Here is a 12,526-nt window from a genome sequence, read left to right as displayed (position 1 = left end):
TATCTCAAAATAAAATTTAATATTTATTTATTAAAATTCTCAACCATCAATAAATATTTTTTTAGAACGAATTTTGAAGAAAAAGCTGAGGAAAAAAATTAGTAAAACGAATTTTCAAGAAAAAATATTGAAAAAATTGGATTTATTTTTTTAAAATTTAGATTAGGGTGTGTGCGTGCTTTATTTATTTATTTTTTTAAGTTAAATTTAGACATAGCGTATAGGAAATTAAACAATCAAAAAAAGATAATTTCTATTTTTTTTACAGAAAAACAGATTAAGCCAAGTGCTTGCTTCAGTTACAGCCCTGAATTGAATGGGTGGGTTCGGTTCGTTTTTTTTTTAAAAAAATTAGATGAGAATGTTTCATTTTTAAATATATGTATATCATATCTCCGACTTCTATTTAATCTATATCTATATGTGTATCATATTAAAAAGGCTATGAGAGAAAAATCTCTACTTGTCAAAGCGAGGAGCATAGCTTAATTAGCATATGATTATGTTTGTAATCACGAGATCCGTAATTCGATTTTCCTTATCTCCAATTGTTGTACTTAAAAAAAATATATCTACTTTCCCATTTTATCCTACATATATATGTAATTTTGTTTTCTCTTGAAACGTAAAAGTATAAGTCGAAATAAACACGAAAAACATCACCCCTTCAAGAATAAGGGAAATTATTTCATCAAAATGATTCTTATTTCCTTTGAATTTCTCCTTAATGACAAATTGTTTCTATGTTAGTAAGATGAGATTTGTACCATTTTGGTTATTGGTAAATTCAAGGAGATGATTATGTATATCTTTCCTTTTCTCTTGTTAATTGATCGAACCATAGTAGATTTTCTTCTGGTAGGTCGTGGATTCTCTCTAATTCTAAAGTTTTCCACATAAATTCATATGGTTCCTAATATATTGATCATTGATGGCAACTCATTAAATTGTACGTGCATTGGTGTTTTTTTTCTTCTTTTAATAGATTCGTTCACAATTTTAAGAAATCGAGCCGAAGCAAGCTGCTTACATCCACAAACTGATGTATGTAAATACATATCAAACAAAAACACACATTACACAAATTAAGAGAATTTTTTTTTTTTCTATATAGAATCGGTTTTTCTTCACCTACATCCCCTTGGCCCTCCAAAGAAGATAAGATATCCCGAGTTCCCATCTTCAGTAAACTTATTAATGAGCCCAAAACAGACAGGTTTGTCCAAAACAATACTTAGCTGTGAACCCACTGGATCAACAAAGCTCCTTGAGTACTATCCTCCACCACTTGAATCTGATTCACAAAAGCACTTTTGCTGAAGCCCTCTTCAGGAAAATGACCACTCCCCATGGCTGGCCCTGCTTCTGTTGTTGGGCTGTATATTTCCACTCCCCATGCTGCAATAGCTGCTCCATTTTCCAACCCTGGCAGCAGTCCCTTTGGCCAGTAGCCAATGTATTTGTCTCCAAACATGAACAACCAGTTCCCCGTGTTTGCATCCTATGAGCGGATCGTTAGCTGGGGGAGGAGTGTTAAGAATATGTATACAAATTCAAAATGTATGCGTAGATTCTTAGTTTGATCTAAAGATTATTTATCCTTTTAACTAAGTTCTTGGTTGGAATCAATCATTAAGTTAGTCTTAGTTGTGAGACTTTGCAAGGATCCTAGAAAGACCTCTAGCTTTGTAAAAATCCAGCATCTTAAGTGCTCAATGACTTGTGAACACAAGTGTGTCTAGAGTTATTTTTAAGTAGAGCTATAGTCAAACCTGGTGAACGCTGACTGGAATACCATATTGGGGTCCGTTGTAAATAGAAATTGGTCTTATAGGGATGCCGGGTCTGATCCTGGAATCGATTTGTATGAAACCTTGACATGGTTGTAGCATCCGGTGTTTTGGTAACCATCAGCCTGTGAGTTTGGTTGTTTTTCATTAGAAAAAAGTATATATATAAGAACCTGTTTGGAATGACTTTAATGTGCTTTTTAAGTGAAAAAATATATTATAAGCACTTAGAAGTCATTTAAAACAGGCAGTAAGCTGCAAGACAGTGATGGTAAAAGGTAAAATGGACTTACTGTCCAATAGGTGCTCAGTCTAGTAACATTCTGAAAGACTTTTGGTTGGACCTGAAAACAAGTAAGAGAAAGGTTAACAGATTTAGAAACAAAGAAGAATGAGACAAACACTTTGTAGGTTAAATTGTAAATTTAGTCTCTTGATTGTATAAATTTTTGTATTGAATCTTTTATCAATTAAAAGAGAAAGATGAAGAATCAAAGATGTTGAGAAACAGTTGCATACTCCCCAACCAACTTGTACGGTCTTTTTAGCAGAACTAAATTGATCCATTGATGGAATTGGGTTCCATACATTGATTTGTGATTTTGCTCCATAGACTTTGGCCCTATAGTTGAGTGTTGCAAGCTAGAAAAACCAGCAAATCAAAACCAATGTCAGTAAAACTTGAGGCTCGATGTCGTCAATAAGGCAGAGATGTTTGCTAGGTGAGAGTTTTCGTTACATGATAACCGGCAGTGTCAATCGTAGTGCTTGGCCGGAGATTATCTGTTGTTTGATCTGACCACAAAGGCTTGAAACTTCAAGCTGCCATCAGATCTGCCCTTGTAGTCCTTCTGATTGGCACTGATCCTGGTGGGCAGCTGTTAACGTTTGGAAGATCTGCAGCAGCCTCTCGAATTTCGATGTATCGCCTATCAGCCCTTTCGGAATTGTTGTCAGCTTCACTTGGGTTGCATGGGTTTTGAGCAAAGGATGATCAAGAGAAGGTTGTTTGTAGATGTCAATTCAATCTATAATATCACCAAACTCTGTCTGCATAATGAAAGAGGAGAAAAGGATGACAAATTTGGTTAAACAAATTTCATATCTATTGACCCCAAAAACATGTCAAAGTTAGAAAGCTACAAATTCATGAGTGTAAGGGGAAGAATATGGAGAGAAGTAGCTAAAAAAAAAAAAAGGATCTCCTCAACATAAGCTACACGCAACCACTCATTTATAAGGATGACATCCCTTACACCATACTGAATTTTCGTCTCGAACAAGAACCAGAAAAGTGATTATCAATGGCTAGTTGAGTTCAAACTCTTGCTTCTTGGTCGCTATAGAAGCATAATAAATTCGAAACCTGAGGACCCGTTTGGTAACCATTTAGTTTTTAGTTTTTAGTGTTTGAAAATTGTGCTTGTCTTCTCACCAATTATTACTCATGGTTTTCGTATTTGCTATTTAAAATATTTAAAAACAAGTTTTAAAAAACTATCATCTTCAAATTTTGGTTTTGGTTATCAAAGGGGGTCTTAGTTGTTTTTTACCTTGCACGAGAAGGATTCAACTAGGTTTCAGGGTTGACACAAAGCCTCCTATTTTGATACCGTATTAATACAATGTAAGACTCAAAAGCTTCAAGGAATTGGTTTGCTTTTGAAAAGTATGTTCTTGACACAAAGTTAGACCTTCCAATGGACTGTTAGACAGCAAGACTAAAATGAGAACTAAAATCACACTTCCAAAGTTCCATCCCCATTTATATATGTGAAGTACAAAAAATGTTTGTTTGTTTGTTTTTATTTTTATAAAAAGAAAAATTACCTTGAAACTCTTGATTGCAGGTTTGTTGAGTTGTTTGAGCTGTGTGTTGAGTTCCAGCTCTTTTTCAGACAACATTTGGGGTTCTCTGAAATCATCTACACATAGAACAGAAACAGACACCACAAGCACTAGAAACCTCAGTTTTCTCAAACCTTCACCAACCAATTGTAAAAGCACAAGAAAACAGATATTTCAATGATAATCCAAAAGTGGGATTATGTTTGTTTTTAGAGATAAAATCATAAGAATTCTTGGTTGTGGTCTGAGAAAACTAACTTGCCTTTTAGGATTCACTGAGTTTTGGACAAACAAGGTTTCCAGGAATGTTTGGTTCATAGATTCTAATGTTTCTGTTACATTCTTTAATGACAATAACGGGTTTCCATATCTGTAGATTTCCTGGATGTTCTTAAGTTCTCATCCTTTTTTCTTTTTCTTTTTCTTTTCTATATACAGTATAAATATCCAGAAGAAGTATCTGCTAAATTATTTCTACAATTTCAAGTACTTGCCACTGAGAGAGAGAAAATCTGATGTAAGAAGAACGACGCTAATTGGGTAATTGGGTAAAAATCTAGGTTGATTCTCTTTTTACCTCCACTCCTATTATTTACCCAATTAGCCCCCATACTTCTTACATCAAAATCTAAGAGGAAATATAATATTGGATTTCTTTTTTACCAAAGATTAATGCAAGATGAGGTAAGAGAAAATTGGATGATGTCCATCGATATAATTGAAACTCAACTATACAAATAAAATGCATGATAGAATCAGGCCAAAACATTACACAATTTCCTGCCCTAAAAGCAAGTGAAAAGCCTGCTTTAACATTCTATTCAAATGGACAACAGAACTTTACATTAGAATTCTGGTCCTGATGTTGGATATTACAAGTTTACCCAGAATTTGCACAGAACGATGTGCAATGGTAAAGGGAAGCTTCACAAACCGAGGTAAACAACACTTTCAACGATCAATTCTCTTAAAACCGATTCCACTATAATGGTAACAATCTCTTCAGTTTCAGTTGGATAATTGATCCATGTTCTAGATCTCAAGTCTCTTAAACAAAGTTGGTCCAGTGTTTGTGGTGGCTGCTGCTGCAGAAGTGACCAATCCACATGTTGCATAACCTCATGATAGAAAGTACTCTCTTTATCAGGTGCTTGAATGTGTGCCTTATAAGATGATAACCATGGGGAGCATCTAATATAACAGTGGAAAACATCCTCAAGGACCTCATTAAAATAGTCAAAAAGAATCACACAATCACCACATAACTGGCTACTAAACATCTTCACTTTGTCAACAAATGATATCTGCAGCCAAGTTGAAGAATGACAATCCAAAGACAATTCATTCCAATTCTGTTTTGAGACTTGCAGCAGTTCAAGTACAAACTGAGAGATGGAGCTACAACAATTAAAGGAAGCGAGGGCAGGATTGAGAACCTCTTGCAACCTTGCCAAACCAGTGCACTGGTCCTCTTCAAAATTAATGGGGAGTGCTTCACTAGATGGCTCAGCTGTGAAGTTTTACTATCTTGCATTAGTATAAGATTGGGGAATGGGTTTATAGATAAGAAAAGGAAAAATGAAACTCTGCCTTTGTAATTTAACTATACCTGTCCCTGTAGTGAAGGCAAGATTACTAGAGGTAGCATCTACCAAAAGTTGGCCATGAATAGTTTCTGGTAGAGGCTGCACTTTTCTATCACACAAACCATCAGGATCTTCCACTGTCTGAAATTGTAATGAGCTGGATGGAAATGTATTTACTGAAAAAGCTAATGGTTGAACCTCCAAAGGAAAATTCTGCATGTTGCCAGGATTTATTAGCACAATACAACGTTAAATAGTGAAAAGAAAGCATCTGTATGGCTGTTGAATTCAAGGAAAGTAACTTCACAAATAGAAACTTTAAAAGTAAGCTTGAGAAAGAAATGATTAAAAAACAATTATGCAAATTTGGACATACATGAGAATCTTGAGAAAGAATGCTTAACAAAGTTATATCATGATAAACATGGAAAAGTCATGCGTTTAAAAAATTGACACATAAACACAATGCCATAGTGAAAAGTTCAGGAGTTTTCCAAAAATACCCTACTGCCATAAAAAATGGTAAACTGAAATATCAAGCAGCAATCCAAAGATGGGTATCAAATACAAATGGATGAGGGTACTTTCAGATGCTAAAAATCAAAATATGGAATACACAATCTTGAACGAAACAAACAAATAAATGTTGCATATTTAGGACAGTCAAGAACAAATTCGAAAAATACCCTATTGCCATAGTGAAAAGTTCAGGAGTTTTCCAAAAATACCCTATTGCCAAAAAAAATGGTAAACTGAAATATCAAGCAGCAATCCAAAGATGGGTATCAAATACAAATGGATGAGGGTACTTTCAGATGCTAAACATCAAAATATGGAATACACAATCTTGAATGAAACAAACAAATAAATGTTGCATATTTAGGACAGTCAAGAACAAATTTGAATAATAGCTCCTTAATAGTTCTTCCATGGGGAAGAGTGTAGCTCACCAGTTTAGAGAGCTCCGGATTTCCTTTCTCTCCTAAGCCCTTGATCTTGTTGGTTCTCTGACAATAACTAGCGTTGCAATTGTTATCAAATCTAGATGACTCTTCACAGAAATTATTTCTTTCCTGGTCTATAGTGGCAGTGTCTTTTATGATCTTCACAGACCCTGCATATGTTTCACCTCACTTAGTTTAAGTAAGGGATAATTGCAAGCCAAATAAGATATAGCAAGAGTATATTAACACCTTCAATAATTGGATCTTGATCTACTTTGACATCAGAAAAAATGACGGGTGACACATTCAACTCTGTAGTTGAGGCATGCACTTGGTTATCATCTCTCCTTGCCCCTGCAAGCGAAGCTCCTTTTTTAACCATTTGTAAAGTATTGCAACTTTGCTCCTCGTCATTCTGAGGTTTTGACTTCTTCTCGTGAATAAACTTCTTATTGCTAAGGTAGGAATATCTCATACGGCTTGCAGTATGGCATCCAGGTTTATTTGATGGCAATATGTCATCATCAGAAAAGCACATCACCCACCCCCAAGGTTTTGCTTTCATTTTTCTTGAAACCTCTCTGTCCCCTTCATGCTTCTTAGACTTCTGCCGTTTGAGATTACTTGTCACAGCCGACTGGCCTACCTTTTTGTCAGTAATTTCACTGGTTGAAGCCGTCTTGTCCCCATTTCTAGAGTAAAATGCCTTATCTAGTTGATCCCTTTCTAGGGAATCTTGAAATGAACTAGAAATTCTTTTATCATCTGTCTGAATATTACTATAGGAACTTCTTCCAGTTGCCCCCATAACCATCTGTTTACCATTATCTTTTGGGGCCCTACAAACTGGTGAAGTTTTCTTGGGCACACCATTAGTTGATAGGCATTCACTTTCTTTTTTCCGTACCCCCATTGCTTGCTTCATCTTCTCCTTTATTTGTCTAAAAGAAAAAAGAGTTCCCTTGTCACTCTGCCCATTCTTTATGAAACTAGAATGAGATTTCAGAGAGGTGCAATAATTGGTTCCCACAGCCGCCTGTAGTGAGCTAGTTGGATTTGGCTTTAATACTACTATTCTTTCCAAAGATAGAGAATCATCACTATCATCAGCGGGTAATCTATCACAGGGGTTCAAGTTTTGACTGCAGTCAGGCTCCTCATATTCCCCCACTTCTCTTATCTTATTTTCAGACAACCTGCTACCAAAGAAAGTCATCATCTGTTGTTTTCTGTTCCTTGAATCAGTAGAGTCTTCAATACGTTTAATTAACAGAGAATTTGGGTCTTGTAGTAAATTTACAAACAATTCCTTATTTGAATTGAAAATTCCCAATGCATCTAATAATTGTTTACACTGTTTATCTGCCACACCAACAAACTTTTTACTTGAAAATGGCTCAGCCGCTTCATTCTTCTGAACCAATTTTAGGCTAATCTCATTATGTCGGCCATATTCCATACAACTTTTACAAGTACAAAATCTTCGACTTCTGCAGCAAGCTACTCTTGTTGATGCTGTTGAATCTAGCTTCTTTGATGATGCAGTCACCAAACTTTTAGGAGATGGCTGTTGAAGTTCTTTGCTCGGTCTACCAACAGCTTTGCACAGCATTTTTTGGCTTTTTGAGACTCTTCCAACCATGGTAGAATTAGACTGCATATGCTTTGTTCCCATTGCAGAAGTCTTATTTATGTGTTGTTTTATAAAAACCCCTCGTTTGTATGACCAACTGCGGTTGTTTCATAATCTATTGCCCTGAAATTTTTGTCAAGAAAGCTCTAGAGTAAATAATCCAACAACTGGTCCACCGTCATCATATAGATAAAATATAATGTAACAAAGACAGCCATATTTCATCATTTATGATAATAAAGCCAAAGAAAGGTATCCTCATAAACTTAAAAGCTTAGGCTAAAACTTGAAAAAAAAAGGGGGGGGGGAGAAAGGATTTTGACCATCACAATTCTCAAAAAATCTCCATCTATGATAGCAGTTCCATCGGTCAGCATAATGATCAAAACAAACGCACATAATATTTAAAGCAATTGATGTCTCCAAGTTCTACACTACCTAGTACCTGTAATTAAGCTGCTTATTAATAATGGAAATGTTCAGCATTTTGGATCCAAAACATTTGACGATTTCAATTCAAATCAATGGCATGTCTTAGGGGATACACGAGATGCAATGTTACAAAACATCAGCAAGGAGATGAATGCAGAATATCTTTGGCTTTTATATGCCAAGAATTTCCAGATTAATAGGCAGGAAAGTCTCATGCCAGGTTTTGAATTAGTGAAAGAAGTGAGAAATTCTCTTTTCAAACTAGTGAGAATAACAAAAGAGAAAAAAAGGGTTGAGTAACTGATATTTCAAAGAGCTATGGCCCTAGATATATGCAAATAAATGAAACTTATCTCTTGAATGGATGAAAGAACTCTCATTCCCAGATATACCATATTTTTGTAACATCTAAAACCATTAATTAAGGAAAAAAAAATTAGAATGGGTTTTAACTATGTTTCACAATACAAATAATAGTTCCATGTATGCAAACAAAGAATCATAACTATAGTTATAGTACACTGGTGAGAAGCCCAAAATAAGATCTATGGATGAATGTTTCACTCAAATCCATAGGTCACAAACAAGAAAAAATTTATTGAAACCCAAGAAAATCAACAAAAAGTTCAATTCAGAATTCGGAAGCATTGAGTTCTAAGGATTTCTTACCAGATGAAAATAATTCAAGGACATGTGGTCCAAGAACAGCTTCCTCGGATTCATGCCAATCGGTTCTTTTCCCCATGATACTAGTCTTGTTGATGACCCTATTGGCATGGTGAATAATTAACAATGGCTCTCGATGATTAAAAAAGGGAGAACCCAGAAAGGAACCACTTTTACAAAGGAAAGCACAAACAGATTGTCTTCCCACATATCAGAAAATAACAAAAAAAAGAATCTTTATCTTGGTCTACACTTTTTCAGCATTAAAAAACATTCCATCGGTAAGTAAAACAAAATGCAAACTAGATTAAGGATAGATCAGAAAAAATATTTATTTAGGGGAAAAAGAAACCCTGACTCCAGTTAAAATCAATTTATACATATGGACAAATAGTTCCAAGTACACAGCAATAGCAGCGAGAAGATGGAAGAAGAAGTTAACAAAACGTATTAATATCTTCTATTTTCTTACAAAACTCAGATAATGCTTTCCCCTTCACGTATTTTTGCAAATAAAAGAAAGTAAAGAAAGCAAACAAGCTATATTTTAAGCAATGAGTGAAACTTTTTCCATCAATTCCAAAACAAATGGTGGCCATTGGCCAAACAACCAAAGAGGAAGCTTTCTCAAGAGGCTTCATATCATTTCCCCACTTAAAATCTAAAGGGGTAGGCCATCTTAATGGCGAAATGACACTACACTCTACAACACAAGTCTCCATTGAACAGTAAGTCAAGATAAGGCAAGAAGGGACCGTTTCTGTTTGTTTCTATGGAAAGCAAAGAAAAGTGGGTTTGATGGGGCTACAAAAATGAAAGATGAATAAGCTTTTTCCAATGAATATTAGTGACAAGTGAAGCACTATTACAATGGCAGAACAAACTAAATAGCAAATAATGCAATACAAAAAGAAACAGAGAAATGGGGCAAATGGGTCACCTGGGTCTGCTTGAATCAACAAGAAGCAAAAGGAGGAAATGGATATGGACCCATTACTCGTACATGAACAGTGAAAACAGCTAAGTGAAAGAAGGGAATAACAGGGAAAGACGAAGAAGACGAAGAGGAAACTGGTGGAGAAGAGAGAGAAGGAGAAACAAAAGCGAAATGAAATGGGACAAATATAGAAAACGAAAAGAGAAGAAAGTTGAATTATGGGTATTGGATTTTGGATTGATTAATGGTGAAATGGACTGCCAAATTGCAGGAAGAAAGCTTTACACTCAAGCAATTGTAAGGTTGCTTTCCCTCGCTCTGCCCCAACTCCATGTTACTCATCGCAGTTTTGGGCTTGGATTGTGCTGCGTACGACGTCGTACTGGGGTGTAGAGGGTCTCGGTATTTGTCGAAACGGCGTCGTATTATTGCTTACAAGACCTACCATTGATGAGCAATTTAGAGTGAGGACAAAGACCAGTGGGGAAGCTTGTAGGCCATTGGTTCAGTTTTTTATTATTACTCTGTTTTTGAATTTTGAAATTGGGGGATGTAAATTGAAAATTGAAAATCGATATTATAATTTTTTTTTTGTTTTTTTCTATTCAACTTTTTTGTTTTTTTGAAAAAACTACTTTCTACAAACTCATAATTGTGTCCAAGTCCTTATATAAATTGAAATTACATGAAAATTTGTTTATTTTTGTAGGATTTGTATGGTGGTGCTTTTTATTTTTTATAAATACTCTTCAACTTTATTCTTTTTTAAAAAAATATTTAATATTTTCAAAAAATATAAATTTACCTCTCAACTTTTCTAATTGTTTCATAACTACTCACAAAAATAGAACTTCTCTAAAATTTCAAAGAAATTGAGACTTGTAGTGAGGACCTAAAATGATGTGATGCTCTATATTTTATTGTTAGACTACGTTACATCATATCATATTTCAATTTTTTGTCCAAATTTTTAATATTTTAATTATATTTTTTTAAGTGTTTATGGATACTCAAGAGTAATGTTATAAATTTTAAAAGTATATAGATACTTTTTAAATAAATGGAAAAAATCAAAAAGACGTTTTTATAATTTAATTTTTTTTAATGCGTTTGCTTACTTTCAGGATTATTGAGATAATTGGTCATGCTTTTTTATACTTTGTCGTAATTATTACAATCTACTTATTTTGATTTCTATAATTGTAATAGGTGAGATTTTAAAAATGGGAAACAATTATGAATAGCAAATCTGACAACCCTACTTTAGGACTAAGAAACTATTTGGGCCAATTAAATCTGTTTAATATGCTTGACAAAAATATCTAAGAGAGAGAAAAAGGTTTACCAAAAGAAGGTCTTTGGAGTAAAATACTTGACTCAATCTGGGATGGAGTTAACTTTTAAAATAATTATTAAGAGGGTGTTTGGCTCACCAACATAAGTTGAAGTGGTATAATATACTAATTTAATATTTGACCCATCAATTTTAAATGTTGATGGAGTTGAGTCGGTATACTTTACCAACTCACCACAACTCTCTTTTCTTCCAATGTTTTGAATGGCTCCACACATCAGTCACTGTCAGCAACTATCCCTACCACACTTCAGAAAGCAACTCCGGGTTCCGACAACCACCTTTGATGACAACTCTGGTGATCCAACTCCAACGACCACCTTCGAGCGACTAATTCCAATGACTAATTTAAGGCTCCGACAACAAACTCCGATGACTAACTCCGACAACCACCTTCGACAACAAATTTCGACGAAAATCGCCTTCGATGACTACTTTCGAGTGAGCAACTTCGACGACCAACTCCGAGCTTGACAACCACCTCCGACGACAAAACTCCGACATCAATTCTAATACCACCTTCATGCGACAAATTTCGAGTTCCGACAACCATCTCGATTACAAACTTTGATGAAAATCATCTTTGATGATAAACTTAGCGACCACCTTCACGCGATCAACTTCGATGACCAAACTTTGAGCTCTAAAAACCACCTCCTCCGACAAACTCCGACGACCGACTCCAATACCACCTTCATGAGACCAAATTCATGCTCCGAAAACCACCTTCAACTACAAACTCCAGCGAAAATCATCTTCAATAATCAACTTCCACAACCACTTTCGACTATTATAAGACTGATGACGGTTAAAATACACTGTGGGATTGTTGATTATATAAATGATAATATTTTGTCTATATTAAGTGCAATATTGATTTCACATATAAAATGAGTGTTAATAATATTTGGAAAAGTATGTATGTAGTTGAATAGTATGTAACACATAACAAAAAACAAAAAATCATAAAATATAGATTTTTTTTGCTAGAAATAGTAAAAAATGGAGATTTGTTCTCTGATGATCCTCCAAACTTCGAGGAATTGAAAGTTAAATTGTTGAAAGAATGTGGTAGCATTCTATTAGTTATTAAGATGATGAAGATTCAATTAAAAAATTCACCATGATATAGTAAAATACAAAGCAACAAGAAGAAGATGAAAAAAAGGAAGGTGATGATGAAATTCATGGAGAAAAAAATTAGGAATCAAAAGTTTTGATTTCTCTTTGTTTTCCCATTTTATTTAATTTTATTCTTGAGAAATATAGTAGGTTGATTATTGTTCATTACAAAAAAAACAAAAAACAAAAAAACAAAAGAGAAAGAGAAAGAAAG

At 34.6% G+C, this 12,526-nt stretch overlaps 1 protein-coding gene and 1 long non-coding RNA gene across 2 annotated transcripts; both read right to left on the bottom strand.

The window, feature by feature from the left end:
• Positions 1 to 930: 930 nt before the first annotated feature.
• On the bottom strand, positions 931 to 3,114 carry LOC120067374 (uncharacterized). The gene is made up of 5 exons (XR_016525363.1): positions 2,530 to 3,114; positions 2,310 to 2,432; positions 2,084 to 2,134; positions 1,773 to 1,915; positions 931 to 1,501 (listed from the first exon to the last, which is right to left on the bottom strand). It is a non-coding gene; the product is annotated as an uncharacterized LOC120067374 (long non-coding RNA).
• Positions 3,115 to 4,323: 1,209 nt separating this feature from the next.
• On the bottom strand, positions 4,324 to 10,362 carry TRM12 (uncharacterized). Its single transcript, XM_039018801.2, has 6 exons — positions 9,840 to 10,362; positions 8,903 to 9,000; positions 6,418 to 7,924; positions 6,175 to 6,338; positions 5,248 to 5,437; positions 4,324 to 5,148 (listed from the first exon to the last, which is right to left on the bottom strand). The coding sequence occupies exons 3-6, from the start codon at positions 7,841 to 7,843 to the stop codon at positions 4,565 to 4,567; spliced, it is 2,364 nt and encodes a 787-aa protein (XP_038874729.1). The 5' UTR covers positions 7,844 to 7,924; positions 8,903 to 9,000; positions 9,840 to 10,362; the 3' UTR covers positions 4,324 to 4,564.
• Between the last annotated feature and the right edge of the window lie 2,164 nt (positions 10,363 to 12,526).

This window comes from Benincasa hispida, chromosome 12 (genome assembly GCF_027475165.1).
Source record: "Benincasa hispida cultivar pf3 chromosome 12, pf3_genome.v1.1, whole genome shotgun sequence".
Taxonomy (NCBI): domain Eukaryota; kingdom Viridiplantae; phylum Streptophyta; class Magnoliopsida; order Cucurbitales; family Cucurbitaceae; genus Benincasa; species Benincasa hispida.
The sequence above is the reverse complement of the archived record's forward strand: the minus strand, read 5'-3'. Positions and strand labels throughout refer to the sequence as shown.